The sequence below is a fragment of the Vipera berus genome (assembly GCF_964194415.1).
Source record: "Vipera berus genome assembly, chromosome: 4".
Classification (NCBI taxonomy): Eukaryota; Metazoa; Chordata; class Lepidosauria; order Squamata; family Viperidae; genus Vipera; species Vipera berus.
In genome coordinates this window covers 1,790,126-1,807,810 of record NC_138206.1, presented here as the reverse complement: position 1 = coordinate 1,807,810, position 17,685 = coordinate 1,790,126, and the positions used below count along the sequence as shown (strand labels likewise).

At 40.8% G+C, this 17,685-nt stretch overlaps 1 protein-coding gene across 1 annotated transcript in view; it reads right to left on the bottom strand.

The window, feature by feature from the left end:
• Nucleotides 1–17,685, bottom strand: part of PDE2A (phosphodiesterase 2A) — a gene marked incomplete at both ends in the record, with an annotated part of 242,468 nt that overhangs the window by 40,737 nt on the left and 184,046 nt on the right. Inside the window, 5 exons of the mRNA XM_081327693.1 lie at nt 1,956–1,997; nt 7,119–7,193; nt 8,458–8,510; nt 9,463–9,583; nt 15,769–15,828. Coding sequence (XP_081183819.1) covers nt 1,956–1,997; nt 7,119–7,193; nt 8,458–8,510; nt 9,463–9,583; nt 15,769–15,828 — 351 coding nt within the window. The remainder of the gene's footprint in view (nt 1–1,955; nt 1,998–7,118; nt 7,194–8,457; nt 8,511–9,462; nt 9,584–15,768; nt 15,829–17,685) is intronic.

Here is a 17,685-nt window from a genome sequence, read left to right as displayed (position 1 = left end):
TTTGTCTGGCTGAGGAATTCTGGGAGTTGAAGTCCACAAGTCTTCAAGCGACCCAGTTTGGCTGGCTGAGGAATTCTGGGAGTTGAAGTCCACAAGTCTTCAAGTGGCCAAGTTTGGCTGGCTGAGGAATTCTGGAAGTTGTAGTGCACAACTCTTCAAGCGGCCAGGTTTGGCTGGCTGAGGAATTCTGGGAGTTGAAGTCCACCAGTCTTCAAGCGGCCCAGTTTGGCTGGCTGAGGAATTCTGGGAGTTGAAGTCCACAAGTCTTCAAGCGGCCCAGTTTGGCTGGCTGAGGAATTCTGGGAGTTGAAGTCCACAGGTCTTAATGTTGCCAGGTTTGGAGACCCCTGATATAAGAGGTTCATCCCTCGTCAAGAAAAAATAGTCTTCAGAATGAAAGGTGTACAACAAATGGAGGGCAGAACTGATTTGTCCTGATAACAGTTAAAATAGACCATTTTCTTGCGTTGTACGATTCCATGAGATGTAAGCTGCTCAAAATTGCTGGAGGAGGCTGTGGACAACAAACCACGATCCAACCAATGAGAATATTTGTAGATTGGGGTTGAAGTGAGGGGTCCTTGGTGCTCTCTGAGCTTGGCTGTTTTCCTGTGGACATTTCATTACCCAAGTAGGTAACATCATCAGGGCTAGCCTGGATGAGGTTACCTAGTTTGGGTAATGAGATATTTGCAAAAGTAAAAAGAAAAACTAGCAAGCTGGGAGTGCACCAAGGACCCGTCACAAGCCACAATGAACGCACATCAAGAAAAAAATGCTCATCTTCTCACAATTTTAATTTTATGGGATTTCCGGCAGGAGAGCCGGAACGATGAGGGGCTTCAAGCAACAGATGTTCTTCTCCATTTCTTAATCCCGAGAGTTAAGTCACCGAGACTTCGCAAGACTTAATTAACTTTTGACTGACTGACGGGATCCGGAATGAGCTGTTGCTTAGTTGTTTGTAACCAATTCCAAAGGGGCTCCAGTTCAGGAAAAAGCTGGAGACAACACAACACGACTCTTTCATATCGGCAACATGACATCACACAAACCTACAGCTGGGGGAATTGCTTACCTTATTTTATGGAATTCTTGATGAAAAGTTCTCCCTTACTTGTAAATATCTGTGATGTTTGCTTTGCTCTAGTGGTTAAGGCAAAGGGCTAGAAAGCAGGAGTTCTAGTCCCGCCTTAGGCATGAAAGCCATTTGGGTGACTTTGGGCGAATCACCAGGAGACGGTGAGTTCTAGTCCCGCCTTAGGCATGAAAACAAGCTGGGTGACTTTGGGCCAATCACCACGAGACGGGGAGTTCTAGTCCCGCCTTAGGCATGAAAGCCGGCTGGGTGATGTTGGGCCAATCACCAGGAGGCGGTGAGTTCTAGTCCCGCCTTAGGGATGAAAGCCAGCTGGGTGACTTTGGGCCAATCACCAGGGGACAGGGAGTTCTAGTCCCGCCTTAGGGATGAAAGCCATTTGGGTGACTTTGGGCCAATCACCAGGAGACAGAGAGTTCTAGTCCTGCCTTAGGCAAGAAAGCCGGCTGGCTGACTTTGGGCCAATCACCAGGAGACGGAGAGTTCTAGTCCCACCTTAGGGATGAAAGCCAGCTGGGTGACTTTGGACCAATCACCAGGAGACGGAGAGTTCTAGTCCTGCCTTAGGCAAGAAAGCTGGCTGGGTGACTTTGGGCCAATCACCAGGAGGTGGTGAGTTCTAGTCCCGCCTTAGGGATGAAAGCCATTTGGGTGACTTTGGGCCAATCACCAGGAGACGGTGAGTTCTAGTCCCGCCTTAGGCAAGAAAACCGGCTGGGTGACTTGATCAACTTGGAGCTCTCCTAAGGCTGCCAACTCTTCCCCTTGCGTGTGTGGAAGACACTATTTTAGACACTGAAGGATCAGCACTCACAACCTGAGCATCACAAGGAGAGGGGTGGGTTTAACAACTTACTGGGAAGCTCATGTCCTCCTCCAAGACTTTATCTCCAACCACCTACAAGAAAGAAAATTTGGGCTTGTCAGAAAAAGTCCTCCTGTATTTCTTTCTATCATTTCTCATCCCGTTAGGACAGGAGTCTTCAAATGTGGCCACTTTGAGACTTGTGGACTTCAGCTCCCAGAATTCCTCAACCAGCATAGCCCAAGGGTTAGGTTTGTCTGTCTTTCTGTCCGTCCATCCATCCACCCACCTTTCTCCATCTATCTATCTATCTATCTATCTATCTATCTATCTATCTATCTATCTATCTATCTATCAATCATCTATCTATCTATCTATCTATCTATCTATCTATCTATCTATCTATCTATCTATCTATCTATCTATCTACCTACCTACCTACCTACCTACCTATCCATTCATCCAATTTATCTATCATCTATCTCTCCTGTCTGTCTGTCTGTCTGTCTGTCTGTCTGTCTGTCTGTCTGTCTGTCTGTCTGTCTATCTATCTATCTATCTATCTATCTATCTATCTATCTATCTATTCATCCATCCATCCATCCATCCATCCATCTTTTCTCCTTTGTCATCTCTTTCTCTCTTCTATCTACTTATCACCTCTTTCTCCTGCCTGTCTGTCTGTCTGTCTCTCTTTATCTCATCAAATTTATATAGCTGCCCATCTAGCAAATATTCCAGGAAGTAAGATCAATAATTAGAGAAAAAGCAATTCCTAAATTGAAGTTATTTCTTTGAGGGAGAGAATGCTCAATCGATTACTCAAGATCTTGTTCCATTTTGATTTCTACTGTAGCTACCAAATCTATACTAAGAGAACAACGCAAACTTTTTAAAGAGTTTACATTTGAAAAATGGTGTTCAAACTAAAGTCTATGACTCTGGCTGAGAAAACCACAAGAACATGGAATTCTAGTTTTAAACACACACAGAGCCAAATCACAATTTTATTGATTCTGGAATGACAATAGGTTATTCATTCTCACCTTGTTTTAATTCTGTTTTTATTCTCTCTTTTTTTTTTACTCTGTTTTCATTGCTACTGTATATTTTTCTGGTAAACCCACCCAGAGTCGCTTAGCTGAGATGGGCATAGAAATTTGATCCACAAACAAGTAAATAAATAAATGTAGCTATAAAAGGTAACCAGTGTGTTTTCTGATTACTTGTATAATGTTGCTCAAATGACAGGGCATCGATTTAATTTAATTTAATTTAATTTAATTTAATTTAATTTAATTTAATTTAATTTAATTTAATAATTTTGTTAGGCATATGGTGTTAGCCTACAATGTTGGGTTGAAAATATATTAACCATAATGCTATGTCTTTAAGTTGTTAATTGGCCAATGGGTGTGTAAGTGTTCTCATGGCCATAAGAGGAAGCTAGGAACGTAGCTTCTCTCTCTCTCTGAATTCACTGATCTCTACTATTACTGTTTTTGCTCTGCTGTTGGTTTACTACTGTTGTAAACCTGAACTGTGTATTGACCTCTGGACCGGTAAGAAGACTTTGTATTTTGGATTGCTACTTGGACTGTTTATTTTTGACTGTGCATTTTTGTTTTTACACCACCTCAAAGTAAAATACTTTTTGCTTTTAGACCTCAGTGTATTTCTGTGTGTGACTTTTACTGCTCTCAGTGCCCTTCCTTGTCTGTGCAACTCTTTGGTAGCACAAGGAGACCTCTGCACAATAAATTCTATAACACTGGTTATGGGCCCAGGCCTGTACTGAGAGTTAGTACACACAGTATTCCTAGCTGAGTTTGTATTTGGTGTAAAATGGCACAGGAACTGTTGTCAGGCATCTCCTGGATAACCCGGTTGGATGGGACAAACTATGTTTCCTGGTCCACAAAATGCTGCTTGCTTTTGCGCAAGGAAGGACTATGGGCTGTTGTAAATAACCCACCAGATACTACTGCTTGGGATCCAGATGACGAAGAGGATGCAAAGAAGTTAGACAACTTTAAACGAAGCAACGAGAAAGCTCTTTGCATTATTGGACTAACACTGAATGACCAGCAGCTTGTCCATATTCGTGGTGAGGAGTCTGCTGCTAGGTGTTGGGGTGTTTTGCGAAGGCTTTATGTTCGTGACAGTGTGGGTGCACATATACACCTTACACGTAAGCTGTTTAGGGCTCGTCTGCAGAAGAATGGAGATATGCTGACCCATTTAAATTACATGAAGGCAACTTTTCAAGAGCTTCATGAAAAGGAGCTGATTTTTTCAGAGTTGCATCAGGTCTACATTATTCTGTCATCTTTGGATGAGAGTTATGATGGATATGTTTCTTCTTTGGAAGTCCTGACCAGAGAGGAACTGACATTGACTAACATTACTAGGAGATAGGGGAGATAATAGATGAATCAGAGGAAGGAAAGGAGACAGAAATTCAAAGCCCTGTAATTCCTTGGCGTTCAATGCGTATCAGACATCCACCTGATCGCTATGAAGCTAGTATAGTATGTCAAGTTAGTGTAGAGCCATCTAACTATGATGAGATCAGGATGTATCCTGAAAAAGAACAGGCATCATGGAAAGCTGCAATGAACAGGGAGTTGAAGTCTTTGCAGAATCTTAAGGTTTATCAGAAAGCAAAACTGCCACCTGGTGAGCAAGCTATAGGTTGTAAATGGATATATAAAATAAAGAAGGGTGTAGATGGAACTATAACCCATAAGGCACGTTTGGTTGCACAAGGTTTTGCCCAAACTACTGAGGATTATGACGAAGTGTTTGCACCCAGTCTAAGGGCAACTACTTTAAGAGCAGCTTTAGTATGGGCGGCTAAAAACCAATATATGGTTAATCATGTAGATGTTGAAACTGCATATTTACATGCTCCATTGCAACATACTATTTATTTAAGAATACCACCAGGATTGACCAGTGATAGAGACCGATTGTTGGGAATTAAAGAAAAGCCTCTATGGATTGAAACAATCAGGCTATGAGTGGAACAAATGTATAGTAAATGAGTTAAGTGCAATAGGTTTTGTAGCCAGTAATGCTGATCCTTGTTTGTTTAGAAGGGAACACAACGGAGCATTATCTTTTATTTTATTATTCACAGATGATATTGCAATAATAACAAAAACTGAGTTAGAAGCACAAACTATCATTTCAAGATTGCAAACTGAATTCACAATTAGAAATCTTGGAGAAATTAGCCACTATTTGGGGTTAGATATTGTGAAAACAAATAGGGGTTTTAAGATGTCACAAGCCAGTAAAATATCTCAGTTATTAAAGAGATACAATATGGAAATGTGTAAACCAGCAAAAACTCCGATGGCTATGGATTTTAAGGACACTAATGTTGAGAGTCCTGTATTTGATAAGACTATGTACCAATCTTTGATAGGAAGTCTTATGTATCTGAGTAATTGGTCTAGGCCTGATATTTCTTACTGTGTAAATCAATTAGCTAGGTACAACAATAATCCAACTGTTAGACACTGGCAATCAGCTAAACGAGTATTAAGATATCTGAAGCAGACTATTCACTACTCGTTATATCTAGAGCCAAATCGTGAGTTAATCCTTACTGCATATGCAGATGCGAGTTTTGCCTCTGATACAAACACTCGTAAATCTACCTCAGGGTTGGCTATAATGTTGGGTGATTCTTTGATTGGATGGAAGTCCATTAGGCAAAAACACATAAGCTTGTCTACAATGGAGGCTGAATTTTCATGTCTATCAGTGTTATGTACAGAACTGCTAGTGTACAAACAACTATTGTTAGATATGGGTTTAAATGTAAATGATCCATTTATTGTGTATGAGGACAATCAAGCTGCAATAAAGATGGCTAATAATGCTGCAGTAAGAACAAGATCTAAACATACTGATCTTCGTTATTTAAATGTCAGACAATGTGTCAAAGATAAATTAATACAGTTAGAGTATTGTCCATCTGATGTAAATATTGCAGACCATTTTACGAAGGTACAAAGTGCTGTGAAACACAATGCTAATTGTGAAAGAATGTGCATAAGATTGTAAGAGTTATATATTATTCTACCCAAAGGGGAGAATGTTAGGCATATGGTGTTAGCCTACAATGTTGGGTTGAAAATATATTAACCATAATGCTATGTCTTTAAGTTGTTAATTGGCCAATGGGTGTGTAAGTGTTCTCATGGCCATAAGAGGAAGCTAGGAACGTAGCTTCTCTCTCTCTCTGAATTCACTGATCTCTACTATTACTGTTTTTGCTCTGCTGTTGGTTTACTACTGTTGTAAACCTGAACTGTGTATTGACCTCTGGACCGGTAAGAAGACTTTGTATTTTGGATTGCTACTTGGACTGTTTATTTTTGACTGTGCATTTTTGTTTTTACACCACCTCAAAGTAAAATACTTTTTGCTTTTAGACCTCAGTGTATTTCTGTGTGTGACTTTTACTGCTCTCAGTGCCCTTCCTTGTCTGTGCAACTCTTTGGTAGCACAAGGAGACCTCTGCACAATAAATTCCTTAACAAATTTAATTTAATTTAATTATTTAATTAATTTAATTTAATTTAATTTAATTATTTAATTTAATTTCAGGTCAGAACCACTTCCATCTTTTACCCCCTTCTCAGCCAAGGAAGGCGTAACAAATACATTTTCTGAATATTTTGAGGATTGCAAATGTGTAAGGTGACGATGAAATGAAATGAAAATAATAATAATAAATTAAGGCACAACCTTTGCAATTCCTTACAAACCTCCTTAGCCAGCACAGCTGGAAAGCAGGAAGGGCAGATTCCGCAACCCCCAGATTGAAAAGCCAACCGTAGGGTGTGTGTGTGGGGTGTCTCCTATGAAGATGCTGTGCAGGAATGTCACAAAACTGACTTCAAGCCACTCAAAATGGAGTTTTCCACTAGTTCTTTTATTCTTGTGTTATTCGGGCAAAAAGCCAGGCAGGTGTGCAATTAAACTTAATTAGCCCCTTTATATTTGTGCATCAACTCGTCTAATTTCAAAGTTGTTTTACCACAATAAATTATGGCCAAGAAGGCTACTCAAGCTGCTGTTAAGTGCTGCTGTCCAAATAGGCTACTCCTTCACACAACACTCACATACACTCCCAACACAGGTGATCCGGAAAACCACAGAGAAGACTTTGGCTCAGGGGAAACCTCGACCACCTACCTGACAGAAGAGCTGGTTGTTGTCTTCTGAGACCAGGAGAAGACAGGAACACTGGGACTGGGTCTCCTCCTTCAGCTGGAAGAGAGGAAGGAGAAAGAGGGAGAGATGTCCACAACTCTGAGGAGAAGACCCAGGCAGGGTGGGGTAAGCCTGCTCTGAACTGCAACAAAGGAATGGAATGGAATGGAATAGAATAGAATAGGCTAGGATAACAGGATAGGCTAGGCTAGGCTAGGATAGAACAGGACAGAAATACAGAAGAGAAATTCAGAATGGAATGGAATAGAATAGAATAGAATAGAATAGAATAGAATAGAATAGAATAGAATAGAATAGAATAGAATAGAATAGAATAGGATAGGATAGGATAGGATAGGATAGGATAGGATAGGATAGGATAGGATAGGATAGGATAGGATAGGACAGGACAGGACAGGACAGGACAGGACGGAACCGAATAGAAATACAGAATGGAATGGAATAGAATAGAATAGAATAGAATAGAATAGGATAGGATAGGATAGGATAGGATAGGATAGGATAGGATAGGATAGGATAGGATAGGATAGGATAGGATAGGATAGGATAGGATAGGACAGGACAGGACAGGACAGGACAGGACGGAACGGAACCGAATAGAAATACAGAATGGAATGGAATAGAATAGAATAGAATAGAATAGGATAGGATAGGATAGGATAGGATAGGATAGGATAGGATAGGATAGGATAGGATAGGATAGGATAGGATAGGACAGGACAGGACAGGACAGGACAGGACAGGACAGGACGGAACGGAACCGAATAGAAATACAGAATGGAATGGAATAGAATAGAATAGAATAGAATAGAATAGAATAGAATAGAATAGAATAGAATAGAATAGGATAGGATAGGATAGGATAGGATAGGATAGGATAGGATAGGATAGGATAGGATAGGACAGGACAGGACAGGACAGGACAGGACGGAACGGAACCGAATAGAAATACAGAATGGAATGGAATGGAATAGAATAGAATAGAATAGAATAGAAAATATGGAATAGAATAGAATAGAATAGAATAGAATAGAATAGAATAGAATAGAATAGAATAGAATAGAATAGAATAGAATAGAAAATATGTTATAGAATAGAATAGAATAGAATAGAATAGAATAGAATAGAACAGAACAGAACAGAACAGAACAGAACAGAATAGAATAGAATAGAATAGAATAGAATAGAGTTGGAAGGGACCTTGGAGGTCTTCTAGTCCAACCCCTTGCTCAGGCAGGAAATACCCCTGATCTAGGCACATCCAGGGGAGATCAATACTTCGAAAATGCTAATTACTCACGTAATTAATGACTTTAAGCTGGAGGGAAGCTGCATCCAGATCGTACAGTTCCCCTGAAAGGCAACAGATGCGGAGTTTATGGACTGAACGACTGGATCGACAAAGCTACACTTGCTACACAATGGCGGGTGGCACACATCACCCCTAAACAGTGGCCCGGCTGTGTAGAACAAGAAATGAAATGCCCAGCCATTTCCACACGTAGTAAAAACAAGAACAGGTTCCTGACACACAACAGACTAAATTACACAACGCTGCAAACACAGATATAGGTGTTCCTCGACTTATGACCACAATTGACGCCAAAATCTCCATCGCTAAGCAAGACAGTTGCTCAGGGAGTTCTGCCCCCATTTCCCGACCTTTCTCACCGCGGTTGTTAAGTGAATCGTTGGAGTTGATAAGTCAGTAACACGGTCGTTAAATGAACCTGGCTTCCCCCATTGATTTTGCTTTTCAGAATGTTGCCAAAGGGGATCGCGTGACCCCACCCCCCCGGGACATTGCAACCGTCGTAAGTACATGCCAGTCGTCAAGCCTCAGAATTTGGATCACGTGACCGTGGGGATGGCTGCAACGGTTGTAAGTGTGAAAAACAGTCACAGGTTGCTTTTTTCAGTGCCATTGTAACTTTGAATGACTTCCGGTTTGCCGCCGTGGCTGCTGCGGCCGTTTGGAAGGCGAGCTACGTCTTCCATGTCCGATTCCGCATCGCTGGGGGACCCTGGAAAGGGTGAAAAGTTGCCCTGTAGGGGCGACCAGCAAGGAGGGGATCCCCGCTTGATCGCGGGAGGGCGGTAGCCCTTCCGCTCAATCTGGGGCAGCCCTCCAAACCGCAAAGCCTCCGAATTTTGATCACGTGACCGCGGGGATGCTGCAACGGTTGTGTTTAACTTTGAATGATGGCTAAACAAACGGTTGTAAGTCAGGGCCTCCCTCTATACAGAATTGGTTAATGATTGTCTCTCCTGCATTATAAAACTGGGGATAGTCAACGGCCCTTACCACACAACTGCAGGATCTTGCTGTCCAGCTCACTATAATTATTCCTGGGGGGCTCCACAGGTTTTGCCTGGCAAGGCTGCAACTTCTGAAGGCTTTGGAGACGCTTGTAGGAGACCAGGATCTGCAAGAAACCACATTCACAAAGGAAGAAGTCACTCCTGTTTTTAAAACAACCCGTTCTAGCTGAAGAATGGGTTGAAAAACTCGTTGGCAAAGGAGGAAGCCCTACTTGGCTACATTCACACAACTCTGAGTATCTAGGTATACATCATTCCCCACAGCAAAGAGAAGCAGAAATGGTTAAATAGATTCTTTTGTCCAAAGGAGAGAATATCATGGGCTCTCCATCACTGGAGATTTTTAAGAAGAGACTGGACATTCACCTGTCTGAGACAGTATATAGGTTCTCCTGCTTGAGCAGGGGGCTGGACTAGAAGACCTCCAAGGTCCCTTCCAGCTCTATTCTATTCTATTCTATTCTATTCTATTCTATTCTATTCTATTCTATTCTATTCTATTCTATTCTATTCTATTCTATTCTATTCTATTCTTTCTATTCTATTCTATTCTATTCTATTCTATTCTATTCTATTCTATTCTATTCTAATTCTATTCTATTCTATTCCATATTTTCTATTCTATTCTATTCTATTCTATTCTATTCTATTCTATTCTATTCTATTCTATTCTATTCCATATTTTCTATCCTATCCTATCCTATCCTATCCTATCCTATCCTATCCTATCCTATCCTATCCTATCCTATCCTATCCTATCCTATTCTATTCTATTCTTATTCTTATTCTTATTCTTATTATTCCGTTCTATTCCATTCCATTCCATTCTATATTCTATTATATTCTTTATTCTATTATATTCTTATTATTCTTATTCTTATTATTCCATTCCATTCTGTATTCTGTATTCTGTATTCTGTATTCTGTATTCTCTATTCTATTCTATTCTATTCTATTCTATTCTATTCTATTCTATTCTATTCTATTCTATTCTATTCTATTCTATTCTATTCTGCATTCTCTTTTCTATTCTATTCTATTCTATTCTATTCTATTCTATTCTATTCTATTCTATTCTATTCTATTCTATTCCATATTTTCTATTCTATTCTATTCTATTCTATTCTATTCTATTCTATTCTATTCTATTCTATTCTATTCTATTCTATTCTATTCTATTCTATTCCATATTTTCTATCCTATCCTATCCTATCCTATCCTATCCTATCCTATCCTATCCTATCCTATCCTATCCTATCCTATCCTATCCTATCCTATTCTTATTCTTATTATTCCATTCTATTCCATTCCATTCTATTCTATATTCTATTATATTCTTTATTCTATTCTATTCTTATTATTCTTATTCTTATTATTCCATTCCATTCTGTATTCTGTATTCTGTATTCTGTATTCTGTATTCTGTATTCTGTATTCTATTCTATTCTATTCTATTCTATTCTATTCTATTCTATTCTATTCTATTCTATTCTATTCTATTCTATTCTATTCTATTCTATTCTATTCTATTCTATTCTATTCTTATTCTTATTATTCCGTTCCATTCCATTCCCTTCTATTCTATATTCTATTATATTCTTTATTCTACTCTATTCTTATTATTCTTATTCTTATTATTCCATTCCATTCTGTATTCTGTTCTATTCTATTCTGTTCTGTTCTGTTCTGTTCTGTTCTGTTCTGTTCTATGCTATTCAACCCTGTTTCCATTTTTAAATGGCTTCCAGATTTTGTGCTTGCAATAAAAAAAAAAGAAATCTCGATTTTGTTTTTGCTAATTAGATAGGTTTATTGTTATGGAAATGGTTTATACATACTCTTGTGTAAGAGTAAAAAGTTGCGATTGTAGTGCTGGTATCTTCCACTAAAGAGAGTCTGAAGTTGGTGCCTTTTTCTTTTCGTTCTCCACTTTACACAATCTTTTTTCTTTTCCCTCCCCCTTCTTCTCGTTTTCTATTCCTTTTTTGAATTTCCCTTTGGATTTAATATTTTGACGGGCTAATAAAACTATTAATAATCATCATAATAAAAAAGACACGGAGTACCTTAATTCTCCCCCCCCTTGTCTGGGTTTCCCACAAACAAGCGTTTGCCTGGGAACTCCAACCTAGCTCCAGGTTGCAACGTTGTGTAAAATCAATTTTACCAATCCTGCTTAAGCCTTCTGTGTAAATACAACTGGTGTCGACGCTTGGTGTGGATGCCTGAAGCAAGCCTTCAAAAGTTAGAACTTATTAATTTATTGATGACCGCAACTTAGCCTAAATTTTTTCTTGTTAAGCAAGACAGTTGTCAAATGGGTTTTGCTCCATTTTACAACCTTTATTGCCACACCGTTCTTAAGCGCATCACTGCTGTCCTGGTTCCAACAGATGAAACTCTTCTAAAGAACTTTGAGGCATTGTTTACCTTAAAGAATCTTTATTCGAGTAGCATAGCATCGGCACTAACACAATCGAAGCCAAAAACTCCTTTGAGCACATAGTATCAAAACACAATTCCCTCCTCCAATTAACCGTCATAAATCACGTTCCCCAATTAGCTTGAAGCACGGGCTTCCCCTCCAGCTCTCCAGCCCCGCCAATTCCTTATCAGCTCTGGGCTCAGTAACCTTGATTCCCACGCTAAGTTTAGTGTTGTTACGTCTAGTTGGACTCTCATTCACATCCCCGCCTCCCAGCATCATCTAACTCTTAAAAGCGAAAGGGAAAAAAAATGGAGCTACATTTCCATCTGTTGTCAATGCAAAAACATCCGATGTTAGCAACGTTGACAACTGCAGTTCTGAAATTTGTAATACGGTCGTTAAGCGAATCTGGCTTCCCCCGTTGACTTTGCTTGTCAGAAGGTTCCCAAAGGGGATCATGTGACACCCCCCCGGGACGCTGCGACCGTCGTAAATATGCGCCAGTTGCCGAATGTCCAGTTTTTTAATCATGTGACGGTGGGGAAGGCTGCAAGAGTCATACGTGTGAAAAACGGTCGTTAAGCCGCTTTTTCCAGCGACATGATAATTTCAAACGGTCACTAAAGTGGCTACCTCAACGATCTTTTTCGGCCTTCTGACAAGCAAAGTCAATGGGGAAGCCAGATTGACTTAACAACCAGGTTACTATCTGAATCACTGCAGCGATTCGCTCAGCAAGCAAGAAAGGCCGTAACATGGGACAAAACTCACTGCACAACTTTCTTGCTAAGCAATGGAAGCTGTGGTCATAAGTTGAGGACTACCTACAAACGGCGCGCCCGATTTGGACCCCTTTCCCAAGCGCCAGGCTGGCTACTTGTACAGAAATAAGAGAAGCGAAAATGAATATTTCCTAGCCTCCTTCCCGCGGGATTGACGGAAAACAGAAACCCAGCTGTGCTTTCCACAAAACAGCTGGGGATGAGGTGGGATTCCCATGCCAGGGCCAACTGCTCCTCCCTACCCTAAAATTTAAATTATTATTTCCCCCCCCCCGCCCAGTGTGGTTCTTTGCAATCGCCTCCTATCGACATTAGCCTTGGTGTAACACCAGCTGCCTGCAATTAGTGCAGGTTCGAGTCCCACCAGGCTCAAGGTTGACTCAGCCTTCCATCCTTCCCAGGTAGGTAAAATGAGGACCCAGATTGTTGGGGGCAATTAAGCTGACTTTGTAATAATGCCGCTTGGGGTGTGTGTGTGTGAAAGCCCTAATAAGCAGGCATATACATAGAATGAAGGCTACTGCTAAGCACATTGATTTGTGCTTTAGATTGTAAGCCGCCCTGAGTCTTCGGAGAAGGGCGGGATATAAATGGGATTAAAATAAAAATAAAAAAAATTGCAGTCCAAACTTCTCAAGTTTAAAAATATCCTAGAAAATAAAAAGAAAAAAAATCCTTAGCTGTTAACCCTCTTTTCCCCCCACCCCCAACTTGTTAATGCACAGATGTTGATGCTCTTTGACCTGATGTCCCAATGCTCTCTGGTTTACATGGTGTGACGGATCATCGGATCATCGTGGCCTGTTGTTAATGCGATGGTTGTTTTGATTCCATGTCTGCCCCGTTCTTAGTTTTCCCACACTCTATCTGAGGGCATCTGACCCCCTTGGGAAGCCTTCAGAGAGGCTGGGGAAAGTAGAATCGACTTGCAGGGCTGGGAAAGTTTAATTTTAAGGCCAGTCACCGGCCAAACAGGGTCAACAATCTCTCTCTGGCGCTTCATATAGGCAGATCCTAATCAATTCGGAGGAACTAGAATAACAGAATAACAAGAGTTGGAAGGGACCTCTAGCGGTCTTCTAGTTCAACCGCCTGCTCAGGCAGGAAACTTTATACCGTTTCAGACAAATGGTTGTCCAATCTCTACTTAAAACCTTCCAGGGCCCTGGAGACTAAAACATATGAAGAATGGCTATGGGGTTTGGGTCTGGCTAGAGCTGAAGGAAAAGAAGAAATAGGGGAGATAGGATAGCAGCATTCCAGTATCTGAGGGGCTGCCCCAAAGAAGAGGGGGTCACATTATTCTCCAAAGCACCAGAGGGAAGGACGAGAAACCATGGTTGGAAACTGATCAAGGAGAGAAGCAACCTGGAATTAAGGAGAAACTTCCTGATACTGAGGACAATCAACCAGTGGAACAGCTGGCCACCAGAAATCGTGGGGGCTCCAGCACTGGAGGTTTTTAAGAAGAGGCTGGACAGCCACTTGTCTTGCTTGAGCAGAGGGGCTAGACTAGAAGACCTCCAAGGTCCCTTTCAGATTCTATTCTATTCTATTCTATTCTATTCTATTCTATTCTATTCTATTCTATTCTATTCTATTCTATTCTATTCTATTCTATTCTATTCTATTCTATTCTATTCTATTCTATTCTATTCTATTCTGTGTTGGAGCATTCACAACTTCTGGAGGCAGGCGGTTCCACGGGTTAATTGTTCTAACTGTCAGGAAATTCCTCCTTAGTTCCAGGTTGCTTCTCTCCTTGACGAGTTTCCATCCGTTGCTTTTGTCCTGCCTTCAGGTGCTTTGGAGAATGGATTGACTCCCTCTTCTTTGGGGCAGCCCCTGAGATATTGGAACACTGCTATCATGTCCCCCCTCGTCCTTCTCTTTGAAAGACTTGACATGGCCAAATCCTGCAACCGTGTTTCATATGCTTTAGCCTCCAGTCCCCTGTTTGTTTTGTCTTTTGGTGCTTTGGGGAATAGCTTGACTGCCTCTCCTTTGGGGCAGCCCCTGAGATACTGGAACAATGCTATCACGTCACCCCTCACCCTTCTCTTCATTAAACTAGACATACCCAATTCCTGCAACCGTTCTTCATATGTCTTAGCCTCCAGTCCCCTGATCATCTTTGTTACTCTTCTCTGCACTCTTTCTAGAGTCTCAACATTTTTTTTACATCGTGGTGACCAAAACTGGATGCCGTATTCCACGTGTGGCCTTACCAAGGCCTTGTAAAGTGGTATTAATACTTCACATGTTCTTGATTCTCTCCCTCTGTTATGCAGCCTATCACTGTTGGAAGTTGTATTCCAGGGCAGGAGACAACCACATGAGAACAACGGAGCAGAGAAACTCTGCCCCACAGTGCAAAGACAGGCGACCCACTTAATGAGCCATCACTGGTAGTCCTTGACTTACAATGCCTAATTTAGTGACCGTTCAAAGCTACAATGGCCTTAAAAAAGTGAAATAATAATAATAATAATAATAATAATAATAATAATAATAATAATAATAATAATAATAATAACAACAACAACAACAACAACAACAATAATAATAATAATAATAATAAGTTGGAAGGGACCTTGGAGGTCATCTAGTCCAACCCCCTGCTCAGGCAGGAAACCCTATACTATTTCAGACAAATGGCTGTCCAGTCCCTTCTTAAAAACTTCCAGTGTTGGAGCATTCACAAGTTAATATTGTTTTCCATACTTTTGCAGCATCCTCGTGGTTATGTGATCAAAATTTGGACACTTGGAGACTGGCATGTACCTATGACGGTTTCAGCGTCCCGGGGTCACGCGAGGCCGGCTCTGGATGAGCGAAGTCAGTGAGGAAGCTGGATCCAGTACGCAACTGTGTTACCAACTTACCAACTGCAGTGACTCGCTTAAGAACGGCGGGGCAGAAAGCTTAGCAATTTTCTTGCTTGGCAACGGAATTTTGGGCTCCGGAGGATTAACCTGTAGCTTCTTCTTCTTCTTCTTTTTTTTGTGATGCCGGGAGGCAGAAGGAGAAAGAGAGAGTCCCCACCCCAAGGATTTTAGGAAAGGGGGGCTTCACTTACGTGCTTTTCCAAAGCCCGCAGGTTTTGCTCATCCGACTCCGAAAGCCGGCCGCAAGAGACCTGGGGAAGTTAAAATAAAGAAGTCAAAAGAGCAGGTGGAAATTAATAAAATAAAACATTATAGTCATGGCATCCGAGGCCAGGGGGTCCCCAACCTTTTGGGCACCAGGGACCGCTTCCGTGGAGAAAGACAGTGGTTCTCAACCTTGGCCACTTGAAGATGGCTGGACTTGTTTATGGAGGTTCTCCGTCCTCCAGGTCATGGTTGTCCCCAAACCAGGAGGCAACTTGTTTTTCTTTTGAAGACATTTCGCTTTCCCATCCAAGAAGCTTCTTCAGCTCTGGCTGGATGGTGGGGAAGGGAAGGATTTGCAAGGAGTATAAATCCTTCCCTTCCCCAACATCCAGCCAGAGCTGAAGAAGCTTCTTGGATGGGAAAGCGAAACGTCTTCATAGGAAAAACAAGAAAGTCCAGTTGCCTCCTGAAAAAAAAAACAACCAGCTTTGGGATGGCTGGACATCAATTCCCAGAATTCCCCAGCCACAGTAGCTGTCCCACATCGCTGTTAGTGAGATGGGCAACATAGACTTTCAATAATTAAAAGAAATAAAACGAAAGGGAAAAGAAGGAAAAGAAAGAGAATTTTAATAAATAAATTTAATTTCATTGATATTTTAATTTATACAAAAAAAAATAAATACTAGTGGAACTTGAACCATCTGGGATTCGTGGCTAAGACTGCTAACTCTGAATAGGAAACAAGACCTGCATTTCAGGCCAAGCCGTCACCTAGGGCAGCCCCATGGAGAGTCGCATAGCAGTAGTCTAGAGGCAGAGGGCCAGGTTTCAATGTCCAGGAGCTGTGTGATATTTACTTTCATTTATTTTGTTTATCAGACTTCTTAACTGTCCTTCTCACTCATGGGGGAGATATCCCTTTCATCCCATTTGTCTTCCTGCGGACCCCCATGGGTGGGATAAGAAGTGGGCAGACAAGAAGGGATAAAAAAACTCCCAGTGGTAATAAGAGAGATCTTTTCTTCTTTCTTTCTTTCTTTCTTTCTTTCTTTCTTTCTTTCTTTCTTTTTCTTTCTTTCTTTCTTTCTTTCTTTCTTTCTTTCTTTCTTTCTTTCTTTCTTTCTTTCTTTCTTTCTTTCTTTCTTTCTTTCTTTCTTTCCTTTTTTCTTCCTTCCTTCCTTCCTTCCTTCCTTCCTTCCTTTCTTTCCCTCTTTCTTTCTTCCTTTCTCTTCCTTCCTTCCACTTTCTTTCTTTCTTTCTTTCTTTCTTTCTTTCTTTCTTTCTTTCTTTCTTTCTTTCTTTCTTTCTTTCTTTCTTTCTTTCTTTCTTTCTTTCTTTCTTTCTTTCTTTCTTTCTTTCTTTCTTTCTTTCTTTCTTTCTTTCTTTCTTTCTTTCTTTCTTTCTTTCTTTCTTTCTTTCTTTCTTTCTTTCTTCAAATCAAACTAAAACAGCTTTGTCCAAAAGCAAACGAACAGCCAGGGCAAAAGACTTAAGGAGCAAAAGTCAAAGATCAACCAGAAACCCTGCAGTGGATGGTGTCAGAACCCTGATCCATCGATCAATAAGCATGAATAATTCAGAAAAAGAACAATCTATCGAAGCTCCGGGGAGCCTTAAGGAACTTGGTTAAAAATGGATCTCGGCTGCCTCCATACAGCGTTTTCTTACCCATAAAACCAAGGAAGATAAAACAAAGAAAAAAACTCGGCATATAAACAAAGAAAGAATTTATTCTGTGTTTCGTCCAACCAACATCTTTTCTCCCCACTGTCCTCCAGAGCATTCTTTGGATGTACACCTGGATGCACAACTACTATTGCTAGAGGGACAGGCAAAGGTTGGAGTGGGCAACAAGGGTGACTTTACAACCTGTAGACTTCAACTCCCAGAATTCCTGA